This window comes from Pagrus major, chromosome 12, assembly GCF_040436345.1.
Source record: "Pagrus major chromosome 12, Pma_NU_1.0".
Taxonomy (NCBI): Eukaryota; Metazoa; Chordata; class Actinopteri; order Spariformes; family Sparidae; genus Pagrus; species Pagrus major.
In genome coordinates, this window is record NC_133226.1 from 17,580,673 (window position 1) to 17,594,906 (window position 14,234).

Below are 14,234 nucleotides of genomic sequence, written 5' to 3' on the forward strand. Positions count from 1 at the left end.
TGGCAGGCAAACTACTTCATTTAGACATCAGCCATTGGCAAAACGCTTGCCGTTGCAGCGTTCGAGCCGCTGAAGGATGGTCTTGTGAACGGAGGGTTAGCAGCAAGACAGAGAAAGAGGACAAGAGAATTTTCAGTCCAAAGAAATAGATATAATCTCCTCAAGTGGTTGCTTATTTTGCTTTGATTATGGTATGTCTGGGGAGCTGCACTACAAACAGTTCGACATTCCTCCTTAATTATGGAATTCTGGATGAACAATGCACTGCGAAGCGGGGGAACAATGGTTGTGAGGTCCTGCATTTGTTTTTGCAGCATTTGCGCCTGTTACCACTTACATGTAGCCTAGTGTTTGCAAAAATCTGGCTAGCACAGGACACAGGCAGCTCTGTGGTCCTGCAACAGTCTCTCCTCTGAAAATACCATTGATAATAATCCCCCCCTTCCCCTCCCTCTATCCACATTTGGCTGAGGGAAATATTTTGCATTGTTTTCACAGCCCTCCGTTTTGACACTTCTTCTGGTTTTGATGGTATTTGATTTTATCTGACAGTACATATTGTGAGGCTGAGCATTCTTATGTCTTAAGTTAGGGACGGCTGTAATTTGTTCAATGTGAATTTACATTGTTTTGTTGCAGAAAGGCAGAAAAACAAATGGCATTCTCGATAAGTTGTTTGAGAAGCTGATGTGTTTGTTTGACTGTCAGTGAGAGATGAATGTATTATCCAGGCAACTGCATAGAAGATCAGTCAGAGTCAGGGGATTTTTGGGAGCCCCCCAAATTAAAATGCTTCCAAAACTAAAGCAAGATGGATGCACAAACTTCACAAAGTGGATATTAGGGCCATTTCGGCCTCAATGTGTTTTTGGGAAATGAAGTCCTGGTCAGGCTAATAGGTCATCTGTTTTCCCTTGGCCTCTGTCTCTCTCTATCCTCCTGAGTCAATACCTCTTGCTGTGGCAGGTTAATGGATGGACCACTCTTTCTCTTTCCTTCACTCCCTCTCCCTGCTGTATTCGAGCTCAGAGCTAATCCCCAGGGCCCTTGACTTGGGTGTTTTACAGTTGGTCGTCTAAACCTTAAGCCCCCGTCCCATAAAACATAATGGAGTGCTTGGGCGTAAATACCAGGACTTTGCACTTCCCCTTTAAAGCCATAGCACACTTATAAAAGCACCTGTTGTCGAGGTTTCACCTGTGCTCTCGTGGGGGCTGATTCCTGATTCACTGGGGGGCTGTGGGGAAAGTGGAATAAGGAGGGGCTTTACTTGGGCCTCTTGGCGGGTAGGGCATCTGTCGATGGTGAGATAGTACATTGCCAGATACTGTTGGAGGTCTTTTAAATATGTGACACACCAGGGAATTCAGTTGAGAATGCCTTGGCAATGTCATTGTGGTTCAGAAGTCAAGGAAGGCGGTGATGAAGAGATTCACATCCTTTGCCAGGATTGAGACCCAGTATTCAATTAAAAGCTACGACTTCAGATGAAACTGGAGAAATGGGGAACATTTCCACCGGGTTAGGGTCCATGTCACACGTCTCCAAATCCTCCTTTACAAACTCGAGCAGTGGCGGCAGGATCTCTGGAATCTGAGCGTTGACACAGTTCCTGTGCACGTGTCTTCCTTGGAGGGGAACAAAATAATCAGAAGAGTAAGTTGGAAGGTTAAAGAGGAGCGTGCAAGTATAGTAATAAAGACAGAGATGAATGATGGGTTTAGGGGCTGTGGTGTTGACCGACTTGATGACAGGGGAGCTGAGGGCCCCCTCCAATTTCAAAAGTGTTCTTGGCCGTGAGACAGTCACTGCATTGCCAGCTCACCCCAGCTTTCACACTATGCTGCCCCAGACATACGTATACAAGGCAAATTTATGGGCTTATATGAATTATATATGGGTGTAAATGGATGAAGTCATAATCCCCCATTTAATATGTATCAGATATAAAAGCATTAACACGGCAGTTTGAGCTGCACCCCTGGATCTCCCCACAACAGATGCCCTGCAGTGATGTACGAATATAGGGAAGCTTTTTCTGCACTCACCTTACCTTTCTGTCTCTCCTGCCCTCAGTTTTCTCTCTCTCATTCTCTTTCTGTGTAAGTTTTTTAAGTTTTTTTTTTCTTTCTTTCTTTTTTCCCAGGATATGTCTGAAAAGTGGTGTGGTTAAATGCATGGAAAATCCTGTCTTTCCCTGGTGGCTCATCTCGGCTGAAAAAAAATGTATGATGAGAGGCAAGAGAGGGGAACAGGGGCTATGGGATGGGGAAATAGTTGAGGGGTGTGTGTATGTGTGTGTGTGTGTGTGTGTGTGTGTGTGTGTGTGTGTGTGTGTGTGTGTGTGTGTGTGTGTGAGAGAGAGAGAACACCAGGGGCGGGGTAAAGGGTTACTGGCAAGGAGGTTGGAGTGAGATGTGGATGGACGGACAGAAAGATAACGTGTTTGAAAGGCCTGAACTGACTACAAACACCCTCACAATAACTACATTTACATGCACGGTAGTTTTCCACTATTATTCGGAATATGCTAATATTCTTACTTTGATATGGGTTATGTAAACAGCACACCTTGCGAGGCGGTCGGATTTTTTTTTTCCAGAGATCACGTGACTACGGATGCGGTTAGTCGTAGATACTGCTATAGCATCAGTTATATCAAAACTGGAGAGTATATTTCATTAAAGGAGCACAGAACGACGCTGAAGCTCTCCCTTCCCTTTCATTCAGAATATACCTGTTAAATGAGGCTTTTGCGACACACAGCCATACACAGCCAACAGTTTGCAAGGCTGGTGTAGAGATGCATGCACAGAAGAAAAACCCAATTTCTGGTCAGAAAGAGAAACACTTTAACATTACGGAGACCAGGATATCAAGAGGGTTTTGGATATGCATGAATATCGCAACTGCAACTTTTTCAGAAAGATGGTTGAATGACCGAAAGAGGAAGTTTGCGCTGATTGATCGAACCATGCACGGCTGCAGGTAAACAGGAATATTGGCGGAATAATCATTTCCATTAGCCATTTAAACAGCTCGTGCATATAAATGTAGTCGATGAAGTCAGTGGGTGCCAACTTCCTACAGTTGCTGCTGTCCAAAGCCTGTGATCATAGGACTGTATGAAACCAAAAACATGCAGACACACATATGCACATGCAGACACACAAAGGGCATTCTTTCCCCCCAAATTGATTACATTAAAACTGTTTACTTTTGCTTTGAACCATCCCCTGCGCATCAATCCAGCATGTGATGCACATTTTTTGAACAGGGCCAAGGGCACTAGAGTAACTGAACTCAGACTAGTTAGGTTCTGACCCTACAGTAGAACTGTTGCTCTAACTCGTTGCTGACTCAATCATTTCAGCATCAAACCCCTCTGACCCCCTTCCCCCCTCATGCATGTCCAAAAACTCTGGACAAATATTTTCTAAGGAAATAATGAAATTCCTGAAATTATTAGGAAGAGGGACCTTATATCATCTGTTCTCGCTCCCTCTCTCTTTCTCCTCAGACCTGGCCCCAGTGAGTCCCCCCAGTTGCTCTCGCACAGGCTTGCAGAAAGCATTTGCTACACTGAACACTTTATTTAAAACGTCTGTTCTGAGGGAACACTGCATCTTCACTAAGCGTCTTCTTATTCAGCTTGTGATTTGAGGCAGAGAGACTTGTCCAACCAAAGTTGTAGAGATGTTATGAAACATTTCGTGTAGCTGCATATGAAATGTGCATTGGTGGTAACCTTAGCAGGCTTGTCGCAGTGGGAGAATTATCTCAGTGGTGTAAATTCTTCCAGAACACTGCCAAGCACCAGTGTTACTGACTTTTAAATTGCTTCCTTTAGGCTACATTGAACATACGCTATGAGACAGCTCGAGTTCACACTCAACTTTTAATATTTTATGCAGACATTTGCTTTTCCAACATAGAAGCATTAACCAAAAAAAGATGAAGGAGCACGCTGGCGCAGCTGGACACATTTTAAGAAAATACTACACGTATAAAATAGATTCTTTTTCAACTTTTGAGTCTCAAAACCACATAAAATGGTCCAAAAGAATATAGTGCCTTATAGCATTTAACATTTCTTTTATGCATTGAATGAAAACTGGCCTATAAGGGGCTGAAATCCCATGATCCCCTCTACATTGAGCTGTGTTATCATGAGGTCATTAATCATAAACTGCGATGCAGGTCAGTCGGTCTTGCTGATTTTTCAGAAAACTTTGCAGGCTATACTATAACCTCACCCACTTCGCTCGCACGCAAAGGAACTCAAAACAAACCAAGCGCCTGCGTCCAGTGGAACCGTCCACTACCACATAACTTTACAGCAACTCAAACAAAGTGTAAATATACTTTATTTCTAGTCAGCTGTTGAGTGGGAGAGTAAATATAAATAGCACACTCCAGGATTATGCACTTCACAAAGGTTTGAGCGTTTGAAATTTTTGCTTTTATCCTCGTATTTATTCACTTGAGTGAAGAAAAAAACTAAAGAAAGCATGACGTTTGCTCTTGCAAAATTAAATAGCAAAAAATTTACATGTACGTATATTTTAAAGGTTTGGTAGATCCAGATCTTTTGTGCTTATGATATACAGAACTGATATGCAGGATAAGTGCAAAGCTACCCAGATAGGATCAGTCACTCGCTATTATTTGCAGAGTACACAGAGTGATGCCTATTTCCAATCTCATTTAAACAATGTCAGAGTTTTTAACGTGCTGCATGATTCATGTTTTCATCCATCTATCACCCCTTTCATTATTTATGTTCAGGGGCCCCATTTCACTTTCACCTAAATCCTTCACAAATCCATTTTTTGGCCAGTGCATGCAAAAGTAGATGGTACAACATAGGGTACCATGCACAAAAGAGTACCAACAGCATAGAGTTAATGTGTTCCAGCGAGAGATTACACAGTGTGTTATTAACATTTAACCACAAATGAGGATCAGTGAAATCTCTCTTTAGCTGGAAACCCTCCCTGCTGTATATGGCCAGGTACACTAAAAACATGCTGTTCTAGGCTTGATGTTATTGCATTTAATCTTAATATCAAAATATGAGTACAAAATATAAGGTGGGCAATTGGGTCACGCAAACTAGGTCAAAACATCCGAACAGGATCTAATTTGTGATAGTAAGGCCCTGTTTTGTCATGTTTTGTTTCTGATAAACTCCCGTTTTCGTATCCATTGCGAATCTCTTTCCAAAGCCTGTCAAAGCCAAAGGAAAGGAATAAACTATCACTTCTGCATATGCAACAGATTATTGACTCTTCCAAGAGATGACTGAGCTTGCGGATGCTGTTTGCCAAGACCACCAGCCAAGCTCATAGAGAAAAATGTGTTTGATGTGTTCATAAAATGAATGACAGTTTCACTGCTGGAAAGATATCTCATTGTGTTGAATGATTGCAGTCGTTAGTGCTACCGTTAGTGTTCCCAGGGCCAAGAAAAAACATTATTTCATGGACACGGAGACATCAGAATATATGAACAATTAATCCAAGTCACAGGCTGACTCGAATGAGTCAGGCTGATCAGGAAAAAATGTGAAAACACATTTTGCAACCTAAATAAAGACAAACAGAACCAGAGTCTCTGCACAGACGCATATTTCACGGCTATTTGAGCACCTCCTCATATACTGAATTAATACGTAATTCAGTATTTTTAGGGCTAGTGGGAAAATAGATTGAATACATAACATCCCAAGATACATTGGTTAGACAGTGACAGTGACTCCAATTTTTTTATTTTTAGCAAACTCCAATTCTAAGCTAACGTTAGCTACTGTTTCCTCACTGAGACAAGGCACTCGAGAACGTGCAGAGTCACATCCTTTGGATTGTCTCATAAATCTGACCCAAGTCCTTCACATAGAAATCCACAGTCCAGCGGCATTATACAACTTAAACAAGTCATCCACAGGCATGCATAGGCAACTGAGAGAGACGGGGAAGGTCTCATTTTTCACGTCACGTTACAATCAGCTCACATATGGCCAATAAAAAAAAGTGATTAATACATGTAAAGTCCTACAAATTGTTACACAGTGGCCCTTTAAATATATAATAACACATTTAAGTGTTTACTGAAGCTGTCTTTGATAAAAAGCGGCAAAAACCACATATTAAGGGAGGTTGTGATGGATTAATGGGTTAATTTTTAGGATGTATTAAGCTGCTGAATGCACACTGTGTACTTAAAATTGAGCAAAATAGCTGAATTAGCCCATTCATGGTAACATTATATTCGAACGTGACTATGAAGAGCGTCCGCTTGATGGCCAACTTCCATTTTTGAACTATTTTTGATTCAATTTGATGTTCATGTGAGTCATTCACTCGTTCACTCATTGGTTTATTTCACTCAGTCCATTCAAAATAAAAATGCAACTGTGTCATTTAATTGCAGTGCAGCCCTATAAGACCATGACAAAAAAAACAAACATTAAGCAATGTCACTACATTACAATGTTTATTATGATTATTATACGGTAAAGTGGATTTATTCCCATCAACACCTGTTCTCAACTTCTCTGGCTTGCCATGACATCTGTTACTGTGTGTCAGAATGAAGAAGGACCACACTCGAGGATACTGTCGCATACAGTCAAAATAATAATAAAAAATAAGTTTTATTGTGCTGGTTATAGCATGATTCACTGTCTGCCGACATAAAACATCCGGCATCATCTTGCACATGAAAACATTGCGGCTTGGCATTTCGTGTCTCCACCAGCAACAGTTCATTGTAAACACACTTTACACCCATAGCTGCATATTTGAGGTATTCTACTGTTTATTTTCCTTCTGCACTTCGTAGACAACATGGACAGCATGGTCTGTAATCTCCCTTCCATTACGCAAGTGTAAGTGAGAAAGTGGGACTGCTTTGAAATAGTGGAATAGACAGAAATTGTTTGACTATTGACTTTCAAAAAATATCAAGGTATCCGGTCAAAAATAACATTTTGTCACCGAGTCCTAGCATTTATGAAGTGCATTTGAGGAGATTTCGAAATATCAAGACATACATATCATGTATCATAATATTATTTTGAGGCCGTATCGCCCAGCACTAGGATTATCAAACTGAAAGCCGGCTTGTAGCGAGGCCAACATTCACTCTGCTTACAGAATGGAAAAGGTACTTCAGGCAGAGCAAGGAGAGAAGTTGTTAAGTCTTTATTTATTTGGGCGTATTGGTTAAAACGCCAACCGGTTCCAACCTCACAGGGTCAATTATCCCTATTCAGCCTTCATTCTGTTGGTGTAAGGGCAATTGCAATTGCCAAAACACTTTAACAAAATATTTAAATTCAACAGGGACCTAATTCTGAGCTGTTTTCCTGAAAGATAACACTACATAAACTCTTTCTGGCCGGGAACACTGTTGTTATTTGTCAGACTTTGCCTTGGTGAAATCTGCATTCTCGAGGAAGAGACTATCCTCATTGCAGAGCAATTAACTTAATGTGATATCCTCTTTTTTCCTTTTATTTTCCAGAGCCTATTTGGACGTGAAAGAGCTGAAAGAGGTTCTGCAGTTGGATGGCTCGACTCACCTGAATGTCTTCTTTGCCAATTCCTCTGATGAAGATCTGGCGGGGGTTGCCACTTGGCCCTGGGACAAAGAGGCCCTCACACATTTGGGTAGAAGACAAATAAACACACATACATGCCTGCACGCATGAACGCTCACATGCACACAGCTCTTCTTTGGCAGCCCGGATTGTTGATTCTGAGTAATTACAGTTCAAGCCTCAAGCAGTTTCTGCCTTCATCATCACAGCTCTAACAGGGAAGAAGGTGATAATGAAGCTGAGGAGGCCCATTAATATTGCATTGCCTGAATCTTACTACAGTTCCACGATTACTTTACGCTACACTCGGAAAAGGCTTTTGTGCTGTGTGCACACTGCAGTTTACATAATGTGTCTCCTTCTGTTTTTTTTCTCAGGTGGAATTGTGCTGAACCCCTCCTTCTATGGCACCTTCGGCCACACTGACACAATGGTCCACGAGATCGGTCACAGTCTTGGGCTTTACCACGTGTTTCGAGGTATATCAGAGATCGAGTCGTGCAATGATGCGTGTTTGGAGACCGAGCCGTCGATGGAGACTGGAGATCTGTGTGCGGACACCAACCCCACACCCAAATACAAAGGCTGCCATGATCCAGAACCGGGCAACGAAACCTGTGGCTGTCGGCAGTTCACACACACGCCATTTAACAACTACATGAGTTATGCAGGTGAGACGGCGCTTACCTGGGCAAAACATTGCAGTCATGCCTCTCACGTGCAAAAACCGACACAGAGATGGAGGAATTTGTTGAGTCCGTGTGCATACTGAGACGGGTGTGGAATTTAGCAGGGACACAGCGGGGGGGCACGTCCTTTCATGTCACTCATCTTGTGCAAAAGCTAAACATTTTTTGTTGTCCACTTTGTAAGGAAGTTGATTTTTGAGTCTCATTCTGCGTCAGTTCAGAACGAGACTGAAAAAATCAACTTTCTTACCAAGTGGAGCTTTAAATGTAACTGGTGCTTTATTTTATTTATGGGATCTTGACCTGTGGAATGATTTATTACTTCTTTTTCCCGCCACTGATTAATCCAAAGTCCAATCCCCACTCCTCCAACTACCTTTGTTACCTGCAGATGATGCCTGCACAGACTCTTTCACACTGAACCAGGTGGCCAGGATGCACTGCTACCTAGATCTCATCTACCAGACCTGGCAACCTGCCTCCAAACCGCCTCCGGTGCCAATGGCACCCCAAGTGGTCGAGCAGCATCATAATTCCATCACCCTGGAGTGGTTTCCACCGATTTCCGGACACTTTTACGACAGGTGAAATGAGCTACATAGGTTGCCAAACAGATGTGGGTGTGTGTGGTGATAAAGTTGATAGAGATTTATGACATTATTGATTATCATTTGAGTTAATATAACGAGAGTGTAATTAAATGACTAAAAGACCTAAATGTGAGCCAAATAATTTGAATCACCATCATCAACATTTTTAAAATCTCATCATTTGTCACATAATTTAACGTTACTGTCATTACAGTATCTTTATACACCGTGTAAATGATGTGTATTTGGCCTGTATCTAAGTTGGTTGCTGTGCCTGTCTGTTGGTTTCCTAGAGAATTGGGATCAGTGTGTGATAAATGCACTGAGGGGAGAGTTCTACTGCAGTACGCCTCCAATTCCTCCTCCCCGCGACCGTGTGCACCTTCTGGACACTGGTCCCCACGAGAGGCTGAAGGTACAGTGCGATACTTACTATCACATGGCATCGAACGCTGTCATTGTAAGGTGGTTTTGTGTGTCTATTTTTTGTGGCGCAAGTGTAATCTCACTGATGCTTATTATAATAAATGTAAATGTTTCCCTCCTCATCCTTCACTCCACATGGGATCTCAGTCTTTTGTCAGTTTCTTGATTATAATGAGCTGTTTCTACTCAAAGCAAATTTAATGGAGGCCTAAAAGCAAAGCCAGAAACCACCTTTCATCTGCAGTTTACAGTATGATATCATGATTTCGAGGTCGGCCTACTGTTGATTTTCTGACTTAATACCCTGACATGCAAAGCATTTTGGGGACTGACTCAACCTCAAAACATGCAAATGACTCACTGGATTCATGTCACTTAGGCCGTGGGACAACATGGAAGGACCAAGGAGGTCGCTTCCCAATGGATGGTGCTGTATGGTACCACAGCCCATATTAGGGCTGAGGCCAAAAACCAAGGTTAAAGATCATGTCTTTGCTGTGATTCCCCACTTTTTTAAATTAGGGGTTTTTTAGTGCATTGAATGCTAAAATTAGTAGAATTTTAAAATAAAAAAAGAAGTTTCCTCTCATGTTTTTCTATTTTTGGCCCTCTGGTGAATACATATTACAACAGCTATACTGGGACAGGCATTAGGAATGAGGTAATTAAGTTATAAAAATAGTTTCGTTGTCCCATCTGTGCACCTCTGATTACTCTGTGGTTCTGGCAGTGGCAGCGCCGAGCATACTCTGGATGTTATGCATGTGGCTTTGTGCAGCTATGTGCACATGCTGGTGATATTTTAATCAATGTTTTTTTTTTTTAAAGTCAAATGTTCCAGGTGCAGCAGTGTTTCCTACTTGTAAAAAAACCAAAAACATGTGGAGATCTGTGTAGAAGTATAGAGGCTTGAATTTCTGACAGCTATTCTGAAAAATTAGGATTAAAAATCTACTAACTTATAATAGCAGATGATCTCTTTAAATGGAGCAAGTAGGTACCAGCTGGGTTACTGAGCGCGCTTGTTGTTTCAAGAGCACTGCGCATTTGTTTGTAGCCTTAATGATGCTAGGCTAGCAACTCTATCCCTGTGTGTGTGCAATGGTACAAGTGGCACCAGGTTTTGAAAATGACAGGGACTAAAAAAACACACTGGAGGAATGCCACACAAAGGTGAGAACAATGCTTTGTCAAACACTAGCTATGTTTAACTTTGATGAGAAAAGGCCGCAGTGGCAGGGAATAAAATGTAAACCTTTGGTAAACCCTCCCAACTCGTAATGTTAAAGAGCAGGGGAAAAAAATGGCTACCTAAACCCTGCTATGTTAGCTAGGTAGTGGTACAAGTTAGCTAGCTTATCACTAGCTAGCGTATTATTCAGTTAAATGCCCGAAAAATAAGGTGCTCAGAGAATTTTCACGTTTTGTTCTACGACATAAGCTATGACAGGTGATACTCCACATTTGAATTTTAACGAGTTTATGTGGCTTAAAAAAGGCGGTTGCTAACAAGTGACGAAATGAGACTGCGTAGAGTGCCGGGGACATTAAACGTCATCATGCCGAACACGGAGACGCAGCTACTCGCTAGTTGTTTGGTTGCAAACTATTAACTCTAACTTTTTTTTAACTTGTAGATTAATCAATCTATAGTCAAGAGTGTATAGTGTAGTGTAGTAAGACGCTTGATGGTGGCGACGTTGAAGACATGCGACCACGATGTAGTTCATTTACAGCCGAACGTTAGCTTTTTACCTGGCGTTTTTTAAAAATGATTTTTTATGCTTCAGAAATGATAAAAGTGGTGTTTATCTATGAAGATTATCTTGCTGAACAAAACATGTAAGTATCGTAAACTTCTGTCAGCTTTTTGTCGAGGGAACCAGGGCGATGTTAACTTCTGGGCTAGCCTACAGAAATACGTCAGCTCTAATGCTCAGCTGAATGCAGCTAGTCAGTGGTCCAATATATGAGTGCACGTAGACCACTTCTTTTCGACTTTAAAGACAAAATAGTGGTAAAATCCCCACCTAGTCAAAGCATGTTTTTCACTAGAGGCCATGATAATGAATTGGCAGCTGTAAGATTAGCTAACACTGAACATGTGCGGACCACTTGTGGAGCGGCTGCTTCCGCTGGTTTCACTCGACCTCACCTGACACTTGTGAGTGTGTAATAAGCAGTGGCAGTATATTGTTCTTTATGTTAAAATGTATTTTAACCAGGGAGTGAGATTTGGTACCTCTGAAGTAGGGATCCTGGGACATAACCCACCGCAGAGGTGGTGGTCCAATAATCATGTCATTAATCATGGTGGATAATGAATACGTTTGGTTGATCGGCATACCTGCCAACCTCTAGACATCATAGCCCAAATCAGGAAACCAAACCTACGATTGGGAATCACACGTCTCAAAGCGACAGAGAGCGTCCGCTTAACCATAGTAACCCACTGTCACCCCTGCCTGCCTCCATGGTAGTGCAGAGGGAGAGACACTGCGCTGTCTACTCGTACCATAATTTTACTGAAAGTTTTGTTACTTGGTTTTGAAATTAAAGCAGCAGAGTAATGAGTCATCAATCAGCGTGTTGATAGCGGATGGAAGCGATCATAAACACCAATAATCATAACAAATGCAGAACAATTGAATTTAAAGCATTATTTGTGTCTCTATTTCTGATTGTGTCACTTTGAATGTTCACGTCTGTGGTTGTGTGTGTGTGTGTGTGTGTGTGTGGATGCTCTATAGATTTCACTCACTGAACCTTGCCTTCACACAGGCTATAGTGTGTGTACCAGAGGCAAGTCTGGGCTTGTCTAACCTGCTGTGTGTGTAAACTGTACTCTATTTTCCCTCTTGGAAGGGGTCCCTGTTTGTGGCAGCTCCCCATTCCCTGTTAACTCTGCTTGGACCGGCTTCTCACTGGATACCACAGCTGCCGTTTCCTGCTGTGATGCTGCATATGTGTCCAGCACTTATTAACTTCCAATAGACATTCTGGCAACCGCCGACAACGTTCACACTGTAAGCCTCAGTGTTCAATTCGGATTTATTGCTGAGATCAGATTTTTTTTTTTTTTGTTTGGCTGTTCACATTCAACTTTAAATGTGGCCAATATCAGATTCCAGTGTGAACTGTTCACGGTCCTGAACTGACCTGCAAGCGCAAAAGAACAGGAACAAAAATGTCTCGCAGCATGCTGTCGCATTGAATTCTGTAAACATGGAGGCTACTGAAGTCAGCATATGTGGTATTAATTTTATGTTGGTGTGCAATGGAAGGCAGCAAATTTTTGAGCAGACGAAGATGATGAGGAGAAAGCGATCCAAATTTTGAATTATGGCTTTTTGTGGAGCAATTGCTGCTACATCTGTATGGAGGTGTTTGTGGTTCCAGAGCTGAAGCCAGAAGTGGTGGGATTGTGATGTGAATGGCTTCATTGAAACAGACTGAATCCAAAATGTCAGGATTTCAAGGGTTACTTTTCAGCATTTTTGTATTCACTAGCACAGAATTGTGACGAATGTCGGTGTAGAGTGACATGATAGTTGCAAGAACTTGGATATGACTGTTCAGACTGAGATGGCATTGCAAAAAAAAATCAGTCCTCTATCTGTTTTAGAGCCAGATATGAAAGTGGACCAAACCAAAATGAAAACGTCATATTTCAAGTTATTTGTGATGGTCACATGGTTATGAAAAAACAAAAAAAAAACAGATTATGAGCAAAAACATCCTTATATCTGAAGATAAGTGTAGGAGATACACTAATAATAAACACTCGTTAATGGGGCACCACCTCCGTTATTTTGTCTATTTGAATAATCCGGAGGTAATTAATCAAATTCGACTGGACAAGTTTAACTTGTATCAATTTTAATCAATTTCAGATCAATTTATTCATCTCATATATGAAGCAGTGAGATTCTACACATATCCATCGGTTCTCCACATTAAAAACAAACCTGCACAGACAACGACATGCGGTTAAATAGGTTTATTGACTAAATAATTCAGGTTAAATAAATGAAATGGCAATTTAAATGAATAACACAGGTAACAGGAAATGTGAAATAACTAGGTCATGGGTTATTAGTGGAATATGGGCTGATGGTGAGATTATGGGTTAGGTTGAAGCATTTAAATATTACGGTAGTAATCTTTAATACTAACGAGACCCTAACCGAATTTCTCTTAAGCTAAAAGATTAGAACCAGAGCCATAAACCATCTCATGTATCATGTGTGAATCCAGCTGTTGTGAGTGATGGAGAGCCTACTTTCTCAGCCGAGTTGCGGGGCCGCGGCAGCGGATTCCCTCGGGTGATTTGCGACTCTAGCTGGCGGTCCGATGGCCGGGGTCAGCTCGTCCGGTATCAGTCGGTTGGGCACCTCGGTCCTTTGTCTTAGGAAGAGGGCAGCTGGTCCCGTACCGATCCGGTGCAGATCTTGGCTCAATGCCCAGCGGGATGATACCGCTAGCGAGCGCTGGGGGCTTGTCACAGAGTCTGTCTTTCGTTGGAAACCGCTTGCACGGTCTCGGACACAGCAAGTTGCTGTGTCGTGATGATGATTGTGATAAAGATGTTCTTCTTCGTTTCTTCGAGTGGTTTTCAGGCTCTGACTTTGTAAACTAGATTTAACTTCTTGAATAAAATAACTGAGGAGGATACGTTGATCAGGCGGATCTTCCGTTGTTAGTTAATGCAAGGTAATCTAAATTAAGTTTACTTCTTCAAAAGCGAGTTACGATACTTAACGGTATAAAACAAATTAAAACAGAACTTTGTTCTGGTACAAACTTAATAAAAGAAGCTAATCAATACTGCGAAAAATATAAAATGAGAAAAATCAACGCGTGAGCACTTCTGATGAGATCGCTGTCTTGGAGCGTGTTTCAAAGTAAAGTAAAGAGCTTCAAAAT

The 14,234-nt window shown here is 41.7% G+C and overlaps 1 protein-coding gene across 1 annotated transcript in view; it reads left to right on the forward strand.

Moving 5' to 3' along the window:
• The window catches only part of pappaa (pregnancy-associated plasma protein A, pappalysin 1a), a 95,619-nt gene that overhangs the window by 9,459 nt on the left and 71,926 nt on the right, over positions 1-14,234 (forward strand). Inside the window, exons 3-6 of the mRNA XM_073478224.1 lie at positions 7,528-7,673; positions 7,981-8,274; positions 8,684-8,876; positions 9,176-9,297. Coding sequence (XP_073334325.1) covers positions 7,528-7,673; positions 7,981-8,274; positions 8,684-8,876; positions 9,176-9,297 — 755 coding nt within the window. The remainder of the gene's footprint in view (positions 1-7,527; positions 7,674-7,980; positions 8,275-8,683; positions 8,877-9,175; positions 9,298-14,234) is intronic.